Below are 13,065 nucleotides of genomic sequence, written 5' to 3'. Positions count from 1 at the left end.
AACATTATCTGTGAATAAATACAACTTAGTGTAAGGAAAAGCTTCATGTACAAAACAAAACGCTAACTATAAGAATTCTAGATTTTTAACTATTTTTCTCTTTACTAGTCTGTAGATTCGAGATGACTTACGCTTTCTAGAAGCTTCGTATCACCTTAGCCGCACTTATTCTAGCATTTAAAAGTATTAATTGCCTAAACTTGGGCTCTCTAGATTAAATTAGTCGAATATTTTTTGTATTGTCTAAAAGTTTGTCTCCAATCTACAGAATATGTCTGAACAATTAAAATATAGCAGGGTGCCGTATAATGTGATGTAACTTTCCATTCCATTAAAAGCGTGATCCTTAAGTGATATTATTTAGTGACCTTAGAGGTAAAATTAGTAAAACAAACATGTGTCCTTGTTGTTTCATAGTAGAAGGAAAGAGGCGAGTATACAAGAAATGGTTGTTTAATGACTATATTCCTTACATTGTACCATCTAGTCAGTTATTGGTGAGAGGCGCGGCGGTGAATCCAAATATTATCGTATTTAGACATTAAATATGAAATCAAATAAACGACTTTATTTCAATGATATCCGACTTTTACTTCGAATAAGCTTATCAGTAGTACGATAACTTCTTGATACTTAAAACATTTATAGCTATGGGTTCATTAGTTGAAATAATAGTAATACCGTGCTTCATAACATAATGAATATATTTTTTCCATGTTTCCAACACCTATTAAAAAATAGTAAAATTAAGTACATATTTACGACATATTATCATATTTATAAAATCTTTTAAATATAATACATTTATAATACAATTAATACACGCAACGATCACAGACTTCATCAATTTGTTGTTAATTTTTGCTTAAAAACATTAAGCTTAATACTAGTGTATAAATGCGAAGAAAATTTTGTATAAACACGTTTAACAAACATATGGTCGTGAAATACTATTTAGTTTATACCTATAGACATGAATACTATCTATGCAGTATAAGGTTCAACTGCTATTCAAAGTTACAGTGAATTGAATTTGGTACATTGCTTTTAGCAATAAAGCCACCTTTTTGAACTGTTTTCATCATTTTGTTTCGTGAAAATAAAGTCTAGTTTATTTTAAACGATTCAGCTTATCAAGCTATAAATCCCACATTGCTCGTGACATTTCTCAAAATATTCACCCAACACACATCATATACATAGTTAAACCTTACAAGGCGGCACGTAGCCCCCGAACAAGTCCTCGAGATGCTGGGCCACGGCTAAACACAGTGCGTCCTGGTGAGGCGCCGCCACCACCTGGATCCCTAGTGGGAGGCCCTGCGAGTTGAGACCTAGCGGCACCTGGGGGGGAGGTAGGTATATATGAATTACAAGTGGGAAATTAAATATGGTAAACGATATTGCTCTACGGTTGAGCACCCGAAAGATATTGATTGACACAACTCACTATCTAATAACGTCAACGTAAACGTCCTTCGGATGTGCACTTTCGGTGGGGCACAGTGTATGAATTACAACCGATAAATAAGGTTAAGGTCACATGTAGCTCTACAGTTGAGCGTCGATAACGAACCCGTATAGCAGCAATATCTCTGCAGCAGCTTTACTAGACGTACTGGGCTCATTGGTTGAGGTCTACATCCTGCAGTGGACGATTTTTATCTTATGACATGATTCCCAAATCTTACGGTTCGCCAGATCAAATATGACCAGCTAGCTATTACAGTAACCTTATCTAAAACGACAACTATTTCCGCTCCGTAGTTTCTAAATGATCTTCCATACATATTTAAAGTGTAATAATGTCCTCTGTGGCAAAAAACATATTTTCTTTCACAGAAACCCAATGAGCATACAATAGTTACCTGAGTAGCGGAAAACAAACGGTTTTTCAGACAAATATTCGAATGCAATAGTTACCTGAGTAGCCGGGAACCGCAGCACGTTGAACAGGCCCCAGTAGGCGAAGTTGAAGGGCCGCAGGAAGGCGGAGTAGTGGTAGGGCGCGGGGTGCGGGGCGGAGGGGAATAGAAGCACCCCGTCTGTGCCTAGCAGCTCCTGGGGGATACGGATTGGTGTGTTTATTAAAAGTTTTAAAATACAGGGGGTTGCAAAAGCGGTATAAAAAGCCGAAAGGATTTGACTCAGGGGGTCATCCTAAACAACTTTTATACGTCTTTTTTAATAAGATATTTTTTTGTTATTAATAATTTGTGACGGAGATTCGTGGTTCGTGGTGGCGTGTTACGGATTAGGTCTTGGGCAATTACCAATAAATTATCTGGAAATAAGGAATTTAAGCACAATTAATTATATGACGTAGTAGGTACTCTTGCGATTAAGGACAATGTCATGAGGAAACCTGCACATCTAGTTTCTTGAAGATGGTGTATACTGAGTGCATTATTAAAAAACTGCGATACGGCGAGTCAACTTAGACAACCCCTTCAGGAATTACAATCGTGAGCATTATGTTTTTATGTGTGTATATAAACAATACACATTATGTTATGTATAAATATACATTATGTTACTCACAGTGAGGTCTCGCCGCATGTCCCGGGTGAGGCTCTCGGCCCACTCGGCCGGCGGCTGCGGCAACACCTGCTCGTCGAGTAGCTTCAGCACCGCCGCCAGCGTGTACTGGCTGAGACCGAGGCACTAGGGACAGGAGAGAGGTGTCGACTCTTCCACCAGCCACATCTACTCACAGTGAGGTCTCGGCGCATGTCCCGGGTGAGGCTCTCGGCCCACTCGGCCGGCGGCTGCGGCAACACCTGCTCGTCGAGTAGCTTCAGCACCGCCGCCAGCGTGTACTGGCTGAGACCGAGGCACTAGGGACAGGAGAGAGGTGTCGACTCTTCCACCAGCCACATCTACTCACAGTGAGGTCTCGGCGCATGTCCCGGGTGAGGCTCTCGGCCCACTCGGCCGGCGGCTGCGGCAGCACCTGTTCGTCTAGTAGCTTGAGTACCGCCGCCAGCGTGTACTGGCTGAGACCGAGACACTGGGGACAATATACAGGATGTAGGTAAAGTTAGAAGGCGAAATGTATCCTCGGAATAATGAATAGTGATAACAATGAGGCCGAGACACTACGGACGGGAGAGTGGTTATTGTTGGTATTTGTGTGTAAAAATTACTTGTTTGAACGTCGCTACGCTATGCTTATTGTATAAGTAGCAATAGATCCTGACTGATTCGCAGTGTAACACCATTAAAAATAGCTGGCAGACGTACCTTCTAAAATAAAATAAAATTAAACGCTGACTAAACGAATATCTTTCTCTTTCTTTATTCAAGCTAATCCTCCTCCGGGGAGTCTCCGGCTAACGCCAGGCGCTTCCATACTTCTCAGTCGGTGGTCAGCAAGTTCAGCTCTAGCCACCACTTCCTTTTCTCTAGGGCCTTGCCCGAAAATATCATTCAAATATAAAAAAAATATTTAAAATTTAGTTAATAGGTACGGGTTACCTTCTTGACGAGCTCGGCGAGCCCCACGGCGTAGCCTCTGTTGTTGGTCAGCATGCGCGGGAAGCACTCCGACTCCTGACAACAAACATGGATTTACATTGGAGTTAATAATTCAAAGTACCCTCATTACCCATTTGTGAATTAGTGATGAGTAAGTAAGTATTCTCTGTAAATATTATGCAGATAATGATATTGTGTAATATATAAAATGTAATAAGAGCCAGCGCAGGGTACCATTACCTATCACCCAAAAAAAATCAAAACGAAAATCGATGCAGCCGTTTGGGACCTACACTACCACATACATATACACATTATCATAAATACACAGAAAAGTGGAACTTATAACACAGCTCTTATTCCGTCAGGGGTTAAAAATCAGCATTCTTTAGCAGTTCAGGGTGGCAAACCAAACAGATCTCTGAGTTGGCAGGCGTAACTTCTTAGTAATTGATAAAAAAATAGATTATTAAGTATTACGCATACCTTGCTCATGTGGTACTTCCACAGCGCGAACATGTGGCTGAAGCCGGGGTGCGTGTAGGGAGTGGGTTTCGATGAGTCCGTCGACAGGCGGGATACCACTCTGAGGAACAAGGAGCGAAGTAGTATTAGCATATGTGTTTACGTTGCTTGACTAACAAACGAAAACAAAAAATAAGTTATTTGCACACCATTTGTTTAGGAAGAGACAATTTTCATTCTTAGTTACAAATCTTTAAGATTTATTTGCAGAGCTAGAGGGATGTCGTCAAGCTAAAAGGTAGGTGGATGTTACGCTTATTGCACCGACATGGTTTCGCTACCGACCGCGACAGTGATGTCGCTCACAACTAAATAGCGCTATTTCAGCATTTCCAAATTGTCTGTAAAATGCAATACTAACTTGTTCATAGCTTTTCTCAGATCTCCGCAGATGGGACTGACCCGTAAGTCAGTGGCAGTTTCTGTGTAGTAAAACTTGATGTCCTGAAATAGTAAAGAAAACCAATTTAATTATAATTATTAATAAATAAAATTGAATTAGCCAGTCCATCAGTGAATTATTCCCAGAATAACTCAATAACTCACGCGGCGTGGCACAGGCACGTCGTTTGGTCGCCGCGTACCTACTTTTTGTATTACATACGTTTTGAAGCGGCAAGATGCCCGCGCCGCGCCTTCGCCTTAAGCTGCGTACAGACCGGCCCAACGAACGCCCAACGATGGTTATTTATCATACATAATACAGGGCAGATTGCAGCAACGAAGGTCAACGAAACCCATTCGTTGGCGTTCGTTTGGCCGGTCTGTACGCAGCTTTATGATTTTTCTGTGTAATTCGCGCCCTAGAGACATACATAGATAGGGGTGCAAGAATCCTACCTTGACATGCAGCTCCCTCCCCAGCACCAGCAGGGCCCCCTTCTCCGCGGCGAAAACGCGCGTGAGCGGCGCCAGGTCCGCGCAGCGCCGGCTCACGAAGCCGATGGAGGCCATCGTGTCGTCCTTGCCCGAGCGGAGAGAGCCTGTAGAGATACAGGGTGTTGCAAGGCTCTTACCTTGACGTTGACCTCTTTGTCCAGCGTTGAGCCTGTAGTGTAGAGAGATAGATAGCGAAGCCGATCGACGCTCAGTGACGTCATTACCGCACTACGGCATTACTAAGCTAGCTATTCCTGTTTAGGAGTAACTTAGCGCTATGTCACTGGAACATTCATTGCTCGCCAGTGTATTAAGTCAATAATCCTAACTTTGACATCGACCTCTCTGTCTAATTCAATTTAATTTGTAAGGTAGTAAGTATCTATCGATAGCTGACAGTTACTTTCATATGATTTTGACAGAATGCTACTTTTTATGTGTTAAAATCGCATGATTAGTACCTAACTGGCAGCTATCGATAGATAGAGTATTGAAACTGGCAGTAAGGCGGCTCCTAGACGATCAATTATATTGCGCAATATTGAAAACTGCGCAATATAATTAATCGTCAAGGTCTAGGGTTCGCCTAAGGCATTCGAAAAGTCTAAGTAAAGTAAGGGTGCAAGAATCCCACCTTGACATGCACCTCCCTCCCCAGCGCCAGCAGCGCCCCCTTCTCCGCGGCGACGACGCGCGTGAGCGGCGCCAGGTCCGCGCAGCGCCGGCTCACGAAGCCTATGGAGGCCATCGTGTCGTCCTTGCCCGAGCGGAGAGTCGAGCCTGTAGAGAGAGAGGGGTACAGTAAAACTATTAAGTTCTGAAGTGGAGCCTAACTAATCGTTAAAGTCCGTATTTAATCGATCTATTATATTTATTTACAGACAAATCCGTTAAAACCCAACAATCTGTATTTTATTTTTAAAATGTAAGTACACTCACTCACTGAAAAAGTTCCATTGAGAAAATCACCAAATTACTTTTAAACGGAAAAAACTAACTTCATTGACGCCTTCTTCAATATTTAACTACATTTTACGGCGGATCTGTGTCACCGTGGTGTGTAAGGTGCAGCCGCTGGAGGGTTTGCATTATTGATAATTAACGAAAAACGAGTTTTTTTAAAATCTTAAGACGTTATGTAACAAGTATTCTAATAACTAAAATAACAAATATTAAATAATGTCAATTTTATCAAGTAATTGCTATCAATCAACCTATTTAGAATGGTTCTACCTTTTTTGGCATAAGATTTATTTGCCTAATCTCGGATTGCATAGTAACGTTTGGTCAAAGTCTCGTTTCGCCGAAAATCGTATGGCATTAATTTCGTTTAGTAATAAGTTATTTTGCATAATATTGTTTAGCCTAATAATGGTATGGCCAAATCTTGATTAGTCTAATAATGCTGTGACATAGGTTACATAAAGTAATAATATTTGGGATTTAACTTAGATGACTGCTTCGGGCGTCTTAGCACAACTGGTGCCTTGTATTGTTTCCTTGTGTGTAGGAAACGCTCCGCTCCGCTTCGCTGCGCCCCGCTTTGCTTCTGACGAAAATGTGCACCTAACACGCTCCTCCTCGCTTTGCTCGTCGTCGCACCTATCTTTAGGTTTCGATCTCATGGGGTTTAATGGCGTTTTTTTAATAATTATAATGGTCATTAACTTTCGATATTTTGATAATACAATATCGTGATTTTCGGGATGTAGGAGAAAAATACCACAATTTGTACATTTACAACATGCTTAATATATTATTTATTATTTATTAGGAGAAACAAGATTACATCTTTACGAACAATTTGAGCAAACGAGACTTACGTGTTTCAAGATTGTGCCAAAAGAGTTTTAGACGAAACGAGTCTTATGCCACGTAAGACTTGGCAAAGTGACGATTCGACCAAAAAAGTTTAGACCTTACGAGTTATGCGAAACGAGATTTGGGCAATAAAGATTAGGCGAGATGAGGGGAACCCATTTAGAATCGATGCGACAATAATAAAACACATACCTTGCAAACTGGTGGTGCCCGCTGTAGGGTTATGTCCAAAAAGGCCACAGTAGAATGCTGGCATGCGGGTAGAACCCCCGATATCAGAACCTGCAAATATAAAAAGAAAAAAAATAAAAAAGAGTTGCATCGGCCGGGAATCGAACCCGGGCCGCCCGCGTGGCAGGCGAGCATTCTACCACTGAACCACCGATGCTGATGAAGTGACTTGTGAAATTAACAAATAAGACCTAAGAGCACGTTTTTAACTTGTTACGATATACGATACATTATAATTATACATAATACGATATATTACAACGTTGCCCGTAGCGGATCATGCATATTGCACATAGGCAGACAGTGATTATAATAAAGCATTGTTGCTACTAATTACGTAAGCTCTACATAATATCTATAAACATTTTACATGTACTTTTATTCAACTATAATAAATGTAATACCTGCAGTTGAATAGTCGTAAAGTAGTACTTGTATTGAACAAGACAATCACACAAAACTAAATATGTAATTGAAAATTTAAATATAATAATGATTAGGATGTATGTGATGTATTTATGTATTAATGCAAAATAGAGATATCAAATCGGTGGAATATTAATAAAAACAAATTTTAATTTTAGAAATGGAACGTAGTGTATTTTATCCTCAGTGGGGGAGACGGCGAGTACGCAGACTACGCAAACCCCACTATCAAAAATTGCAATATTTATAAGTAATATATTAATCAAATCTTATAAAAGTACAAAATGTTCCAAGCAAGTAGTCCTCTGTTCGGAAAAAATCTTAATACCGCGATGCAGAATGGAGCTCACTAGTGTCATCTACTAGCAAGTTTAGGTATTCACTGATGCGTTTGTGCTGCCCTCTAGCAACTCAACTAGAACTAATCCATCGGCTTTCCTCATAGTTTTTTTAAACGGTTTCCCCGGCTTAGTCAGTATTTATATTCTCTTTGATTAGCATGCATGAGTGTAATTAGATGCAGTGTAATTTTATAAATAGGTAAAACACCTTTGGTATTAATTACACAGTATAACACCGTTGACTATTTCACTCCCCTATTTGTATTGAGGCACATTATCTATGAACAGTTATTTCGTGGTTATGCTCAGATGTCGGACTTCCCCGGAAGGATCGCATCAGAAATGAAGTGTATTTCAAAAGTGGTACAGTAAGCCGAAAGAAGGTGACTCAGCTTGTCATTCTGAACTTTTGTCCTATGAGTTATGAAAATTTTCACAGGCTTATATAAAAATAGTGATGTTGTTACAGACACTAACTAAATCATCTGTCATAGACGCACAAGGCACATGCTGATGATGACGATGGCATGGTACATACACAGAGAGATGGGGCCGGCTGATCCGGGGTGCTGGAGGGTCACTCTGTATAACGAAAAAAACGAAGTTTTCACGACTCAATCTCGTCGTATTAAACGTGCCGATTGCACGACACGTTTGCACTCTCGTTTGTTCGTTTTACCCCAGTATACAGGGTGTTGCAAAAAGGGTACACCAACGTGAATTTTCAAAACTCGTAGAACAAAAGTTATTCAGGATGACCTCTGAATCACACCCTTTCGGCTTAGCATACCGTTTTTGCAACACCCTGTAGAGTAACCCTCACAGTCTGTAGCAGCAAGGTACATACACAGAGAGATGGGCGTGGCCAGCGCAGCCGCGAGCGCCGCCTCGCCGCCGGAGGAGCCGCCGGGCGTGCGCCCCAAGTGGTACGGGTTGCAGGTCTGCCCGAAGACGTGGTTTCGAGTTTCTTGCCTGGGGACGGGGGATTGGGAAATTATATTAAGAAAGAAAGAAAGAAAATTCGTTTAATTCAAACACAGACAGAAACAACACATTCATTTACAGGAAAAGGTTAAAAAATATTAGGTACAGACAATGGGTTCCGCTCATCTGGCATAATCTTTATTGACCAAAACTCATTTCGCATAACTCGTATGGTCTAAACTTTTTTGGCCGAACCATCACTTTGCCAAGACTTATGTGGCATAAGGCTCGTTACGTCTAAAACTCTTTAGGCACAATCTTTAAACACCTAAGTTTCGTTTGCTCAAATTTATGTTCGTCTATACCTATGTATAATCTTGTTTCTCCTAATGTTATCTTAATAAATAATATATTAAGTATGTAGTAAATGTACAAATTGTGGTATTTTTCTCCTACATCCCGAAAATCACGATATTGTATGATCAAAAAATCGAAAGTTAACGACCAATATAATTATTACAAACCCCATGAGATCGAAACCTAAAAATAGGTGCGACGACGAGCAAAGCGAGGAGGAGCGTGTTAGGTGCACATGTTCATCAAAACCAAAGCGGAGCGCAGCGAAGCGGAGCGGAGCGTTTTCCAAACAGCGGAAACAATACAAGGCACCAGTTTGCGCTATGTAGGGAAACGCTCCGTCAAAGTTAAAGCCAAACGAATATTATTACTTTGTATAAACCTATGCCATAGCATTATTAGGCTATTCAAGTTTTGGCCATACCATTGTTAGGCTAAACAATGTTATGCGAAATAACTTTTTGCTAAACGAGATTTATGCCATACGATTTTCGGCGTAACGAGACTTTGACCAAACGTTACTATGCAATACGAGATTAGGCAAAAAAATCTTATGCCAAAAAAGGTAGAACCACAGACAATACATAAGCTCACGACTGTAATCTTCTAAGGGGTAGTGAGAGGTGATTCGCCAGCCAGCCATCGGTTTTCGCTGTAAATTTGCGCTCACGTTGGTTGGGAGCTGTATCGCCGTTTCGGAATGAGTACAATTAGGGTAGAATGTAGATGTGTAGGTTGTCCATGATCTCCATCGTAAGCGTACGGGTAACGAGTTGTAATTAAAATAATGATTTATAAAGAACTCACGGTCTCACGAATGAGAGCCGATAACTTATCCGTTATGCCACCACGACTCTACCTATACATCAACTACAGTAAACTCTGTACACTCAGCAAACTAACCACTTATTAATCTCCGGCACATTAGTGACAGCCACAGGCACGGCCCCGGCGGCGCGCAGCTCGCTGACACAACGGGCGTCCCCCCCCGCGCGCGTCTCCCGCCGCGCCGTCAGCCCCAGCGTGTGGCGGAGACCCAACATGGCATGCGACTCCTTCGCCGTGAAGGGGACCCCTGGAAGAGATGGCATTGATGTGATGAAGCGGGGTAAACAAAAGACGATCAAATGTGTGTGATAAACAAAAGACGATCCAAAGAAATCTGAACAATGCGTGGGATAAACAAAAGACGATTCAAAGAAATCGGATCGCGCGTGGGATAAGCAAAAGATGATTCAAAGAATTTGGATCGCGCGCGGCATGGTTAAACCCTGATTACACATACTGAGAAGAGTGGCGAGAGAGTATCCTCGGTCAATTGCTAGCTGTTCATTGGTCTAGAATACAGTCTCGTCATTCTACTCGGTAGGTGTGATCAGGGTATAAGATGCAGTCGATATCTGCAGCCCTCGCGTGACTGATTGCAAAGTGCAAGCCAGCCTTAGGGCCTGTTTCAAAATATCTGTATAATGGCTAGATGTGCGATAAAAGACATGCTGTTACTGTCTAAAACATAATTAAGTACAGATAGTGACAGCATGTATTTTATCCAACAGGTATTTTATCTATTATCCAGACCAGAAATACGCTAAGGTAATATTCAAGTTTTAGACGTAGGTGCTCCAAGAGGGTAGACAATATTCATTATAAAATTTTATATTGTAAGTGAATTTCTAGCATACAATCTCACTCAGTACAATAAACTAATAAAAGGAATATAATTATGCTACAACAGCTAAATAAAATATGTAGATTGTAGGTACATGTAACATGTACACATACTATACTTAGTTACCATGTCATAATAATTAATTCTTGAATATTTTTAAAAGCTGAGTTAGCAGACCGGTGTTTACAAGCAGTCCAAATAATATCTAATTACCTAACTACCTGGTTTGATTATGTTAACATTAAATTAACACGTAATGACTTTGTACTTTCAAAATTTTAGGTGATGTAAAAAGTGCAAGAAAATGTATAAAATACAGAAAATGAAATGATAATAATTTTATTTTATTTTAATTTATTGCATGGAAAACGGACAGCTTTATACTAATAACAAGTTAACCTTATTTAAACATAAATAGACAAAAAGCTAATTATAGGTTTTCACATAATTATAATCATTAATCAACCCTGGGTTATGTAACTATTTCGTTTTAACATACTGTAATATCATTTTGAAAATTATCATCTCATCCCCACTGCTGGGGCATGGGTCTCCTTCCAATGAAGGAAGGGTTTTGGACCTAGACCTAGGTGGACTAACTTTGAAAACCATACTAAGATTTTAAGTTCTAAAATGTTTATTTGATATAGATGTGCTTACATGCATAAATAATTTAATGGAAGAGTGTCACTCACCTAGAAATGGTCTCTTATCAAAGTATTCATCGGGCAGGCCTTCCGCTATCTTCCTGTCAATCTCTTTAGCTTCCTTCAAGGCATCTTCAAACCTCTCATCAGTCACAGCATTTATTATAGAATTCACCTAAAAATAAAGATACCATTACTGAATAGTGAATATTATATTATTAACGAGGCATTAACTGTTAAGATAGACTTAAGACTGTTGCTGTAGAATATAATTATATCATTCATAAGGAAGACCTTTAGCGTGGTAGCAATATAATTATACCACATTATATGTACATGTGGGACTTAAATAAGTACCTCATACTCTCATAAAGTTCAAAGATCAAAACCTGATTTACATGCAAAACACACTCACAGCTTTAATTCTTTCAATGACGCATTTCATCAGCTCCTCTGCCTTTAGTTCTTTGTTTCTGATCTTCTTGGCGAGACTCGTGGCACTCTCAGCCAGGATCTTGTGCTTCGGTTCCAGATCCGGGATGGCTTTCCGCGTGTCCCAGATCCAGGAGAAGACAAAGTCTATCACCTTGTCCATGAACACTCGGAAGAGCAGATACATGTGTTTGAAGCAGTTGCTCGCCATTCCGTAAAATATTTTGTTTGTTTTGTTATTGATCTGGAAAAAGCAATATGGGTGAAGACACTTTACTTGGACATGAAATCTGCAAGGTGATAGGGATGGTCAGAGGTGTGTGTGAAATTAACACTAGAAAGTAAGCAAGCTGTAACTAACATTATGTGCAAATAAAAGCCTTTTCGCATTAATCAAAGTCAAAGGTGTACATTTTTTAAATGTATACATACAAAATGAAAATAAATATAATAGATCACATACAGTATATTTATACTGATAATTTAAGCAAACATCTTACTCTCGGTGATAATGAACCCAGTACAAGTTTATAACTTACATAGCACTTTCTAACTTGAATTTATACCAATGTATAGGAAGATCCACACACTACTGAATAATTACAGCAAGTTTGTACTGAGAAATGCTGCTTCCATCAACAACAACAAGTTTTACGCCTATTCATACCTACTTCAGCAATTTTATTAGACCTTTGTCCCGTGTTTGAGAGTTTGATGTACTTACACACATAGGTACTAGTAACCAAGAAAAATGTTAATAGAATTATTGTTAACTACGTAGGAGAGTATCGCTAACCAAACCTATTGCGGATTATTTATTTCTCATAATATTCTAATGCAAATCCAGTGTTATTGACCGACTGAATAAAACACTTACATCCTTTTTAATTTTGTTTGCCGTGCACATAACTGATATGCTTTAAATAGTAAATTAATAGAAATATATACCCAGATAACTCACTTTACGTGCAGAACTATATTTATTTAACTTTCTAATATAGTTTTGAGTGGTGGAAGAAAAGTAAAAGTAAAGTTTGTAATTTAGCGCACTCAGCAAGCAGCGAAAGTAAAAAAAACATTAAAAAGATCATCTAACTAATCTGTGGTGTAGGGCATGTCAGTGATGTCAGTTTATGTACAGACCAAATTAGGTATATGGTAGAGCTCAGAATAATAATTGCACTGTCAAAAGTTGCTCGAAATGCTCAGATTGCCCAGTTTGACTATGATTTGAGTTGATTGAGAAGAAATAATACGAGAGGAACTGTGATTTCATAAATTAGCGAAGATGTTCCTTGCACTCAACTCAACTCATCATTGTAATATTTTTTGTGAA

General features: G+C 39.7%; 1 protein-coding gene and 1 non-coding gene across 6 annotated transcripts; both read right to left on the bottom strand.

The window, feature by feature from the left end:
- Window positions 1–716: 716 nt before the first annotated feature.
- LOC105381090 (fatty-acid amide hydrolase 2) lies at window positions 717–12,831 on the bottom strand. 5 transcript variants are annotated; one of them, XM_048622616.1, is made up of 13 exons: window positions 12,691–12,831; window positions 11,713–11,973; window positions 11,346–11,472; window positions 9,885–10,056; window positions 8,548–8,672; window positions 6,895–6,984; window positions 5,516–5,661; window positions 4,364–4,446; window positions 3,964–4,063; window positions 3,478–3,552; window positions 2,715–2,837; window positions 1,924–2,061; window positions 717–1,344 (listed from the first exon to the last, which is right to left on the bottom strand). In XM_048622616.1, exons 2-13 carry the CDS (start codon window positions 11,938–11,940, stop codon window positions 1,204–1,206), a joined length of 1,548 nt encoding a protein of 515 aa, XP_048478573.1. In that variant the 5' UTR covers window positions 11,941–11,973; window positions 12,691–12,831; the 3' UTR covers window positions 717–1,203. The 5 variants fall into 5 exon arrangements, with proteins under 5 accessions (XP_048478573.1, XP_048478566.1, XP_048478575.1 ...); XM_048622609.1 differs by lacking the exon at window positions 2,715–2,837 and adding an exon at window positions 2,888–3,010 and having other exon boundaries at window positions 12,607–12,810; XM_048622618.1 differs by having other exon boundaries at window positions 12,678–12,810.
- On the bottom strand, window positions 7,020–7,090 carry Trnag-gcc. Its single transcript has one exon. It is a non-coding gene; the product is annotated as a tRNA-Gly (tRNA).
- Window positions 12,832–13,065: the final 234 nt, after the last annotated feature.

This window comes from Plutella xylostella, chromosome 3 (assembly GCF_932276165.1).
Source record: "Plutella xylostella chromosome 3, ilPluXylo3.1, whole genome shotgun sequence".
In the NCBI taxonomy this organism is placed as follows: Eukaryota; Metazoa; Arthropoda; class Insecta; order Lepidoptera; family Plutellidae; genus Plutella; species Plutella xylostella.
This window is presented reverse-complemented; position numbering and strand designations above follow the sequence as displayed.

Coding starts and splice junctions, on each gene's coding strand:
- LOC105381090 (XM_048622609.1), bottom strand. CDS start 12,636: ATGTGCACGGCAAACAAAATTAAAAAGGAT. Junction 5,662..6,894: donor GGGCACCACCAGTTTGCAAG/GTATGTGTTTTA, acceptor CTCTCTCTACAG/GCTCGACTCTCCGCTCGGGC. Junction 1,345..1,923: donor TGCGGTTCCCGGCTACTCAG/GTAACTATTGCA, acceptor CCTCCCCCCCAG/GTGCCGCTAGGTCTCAACTC.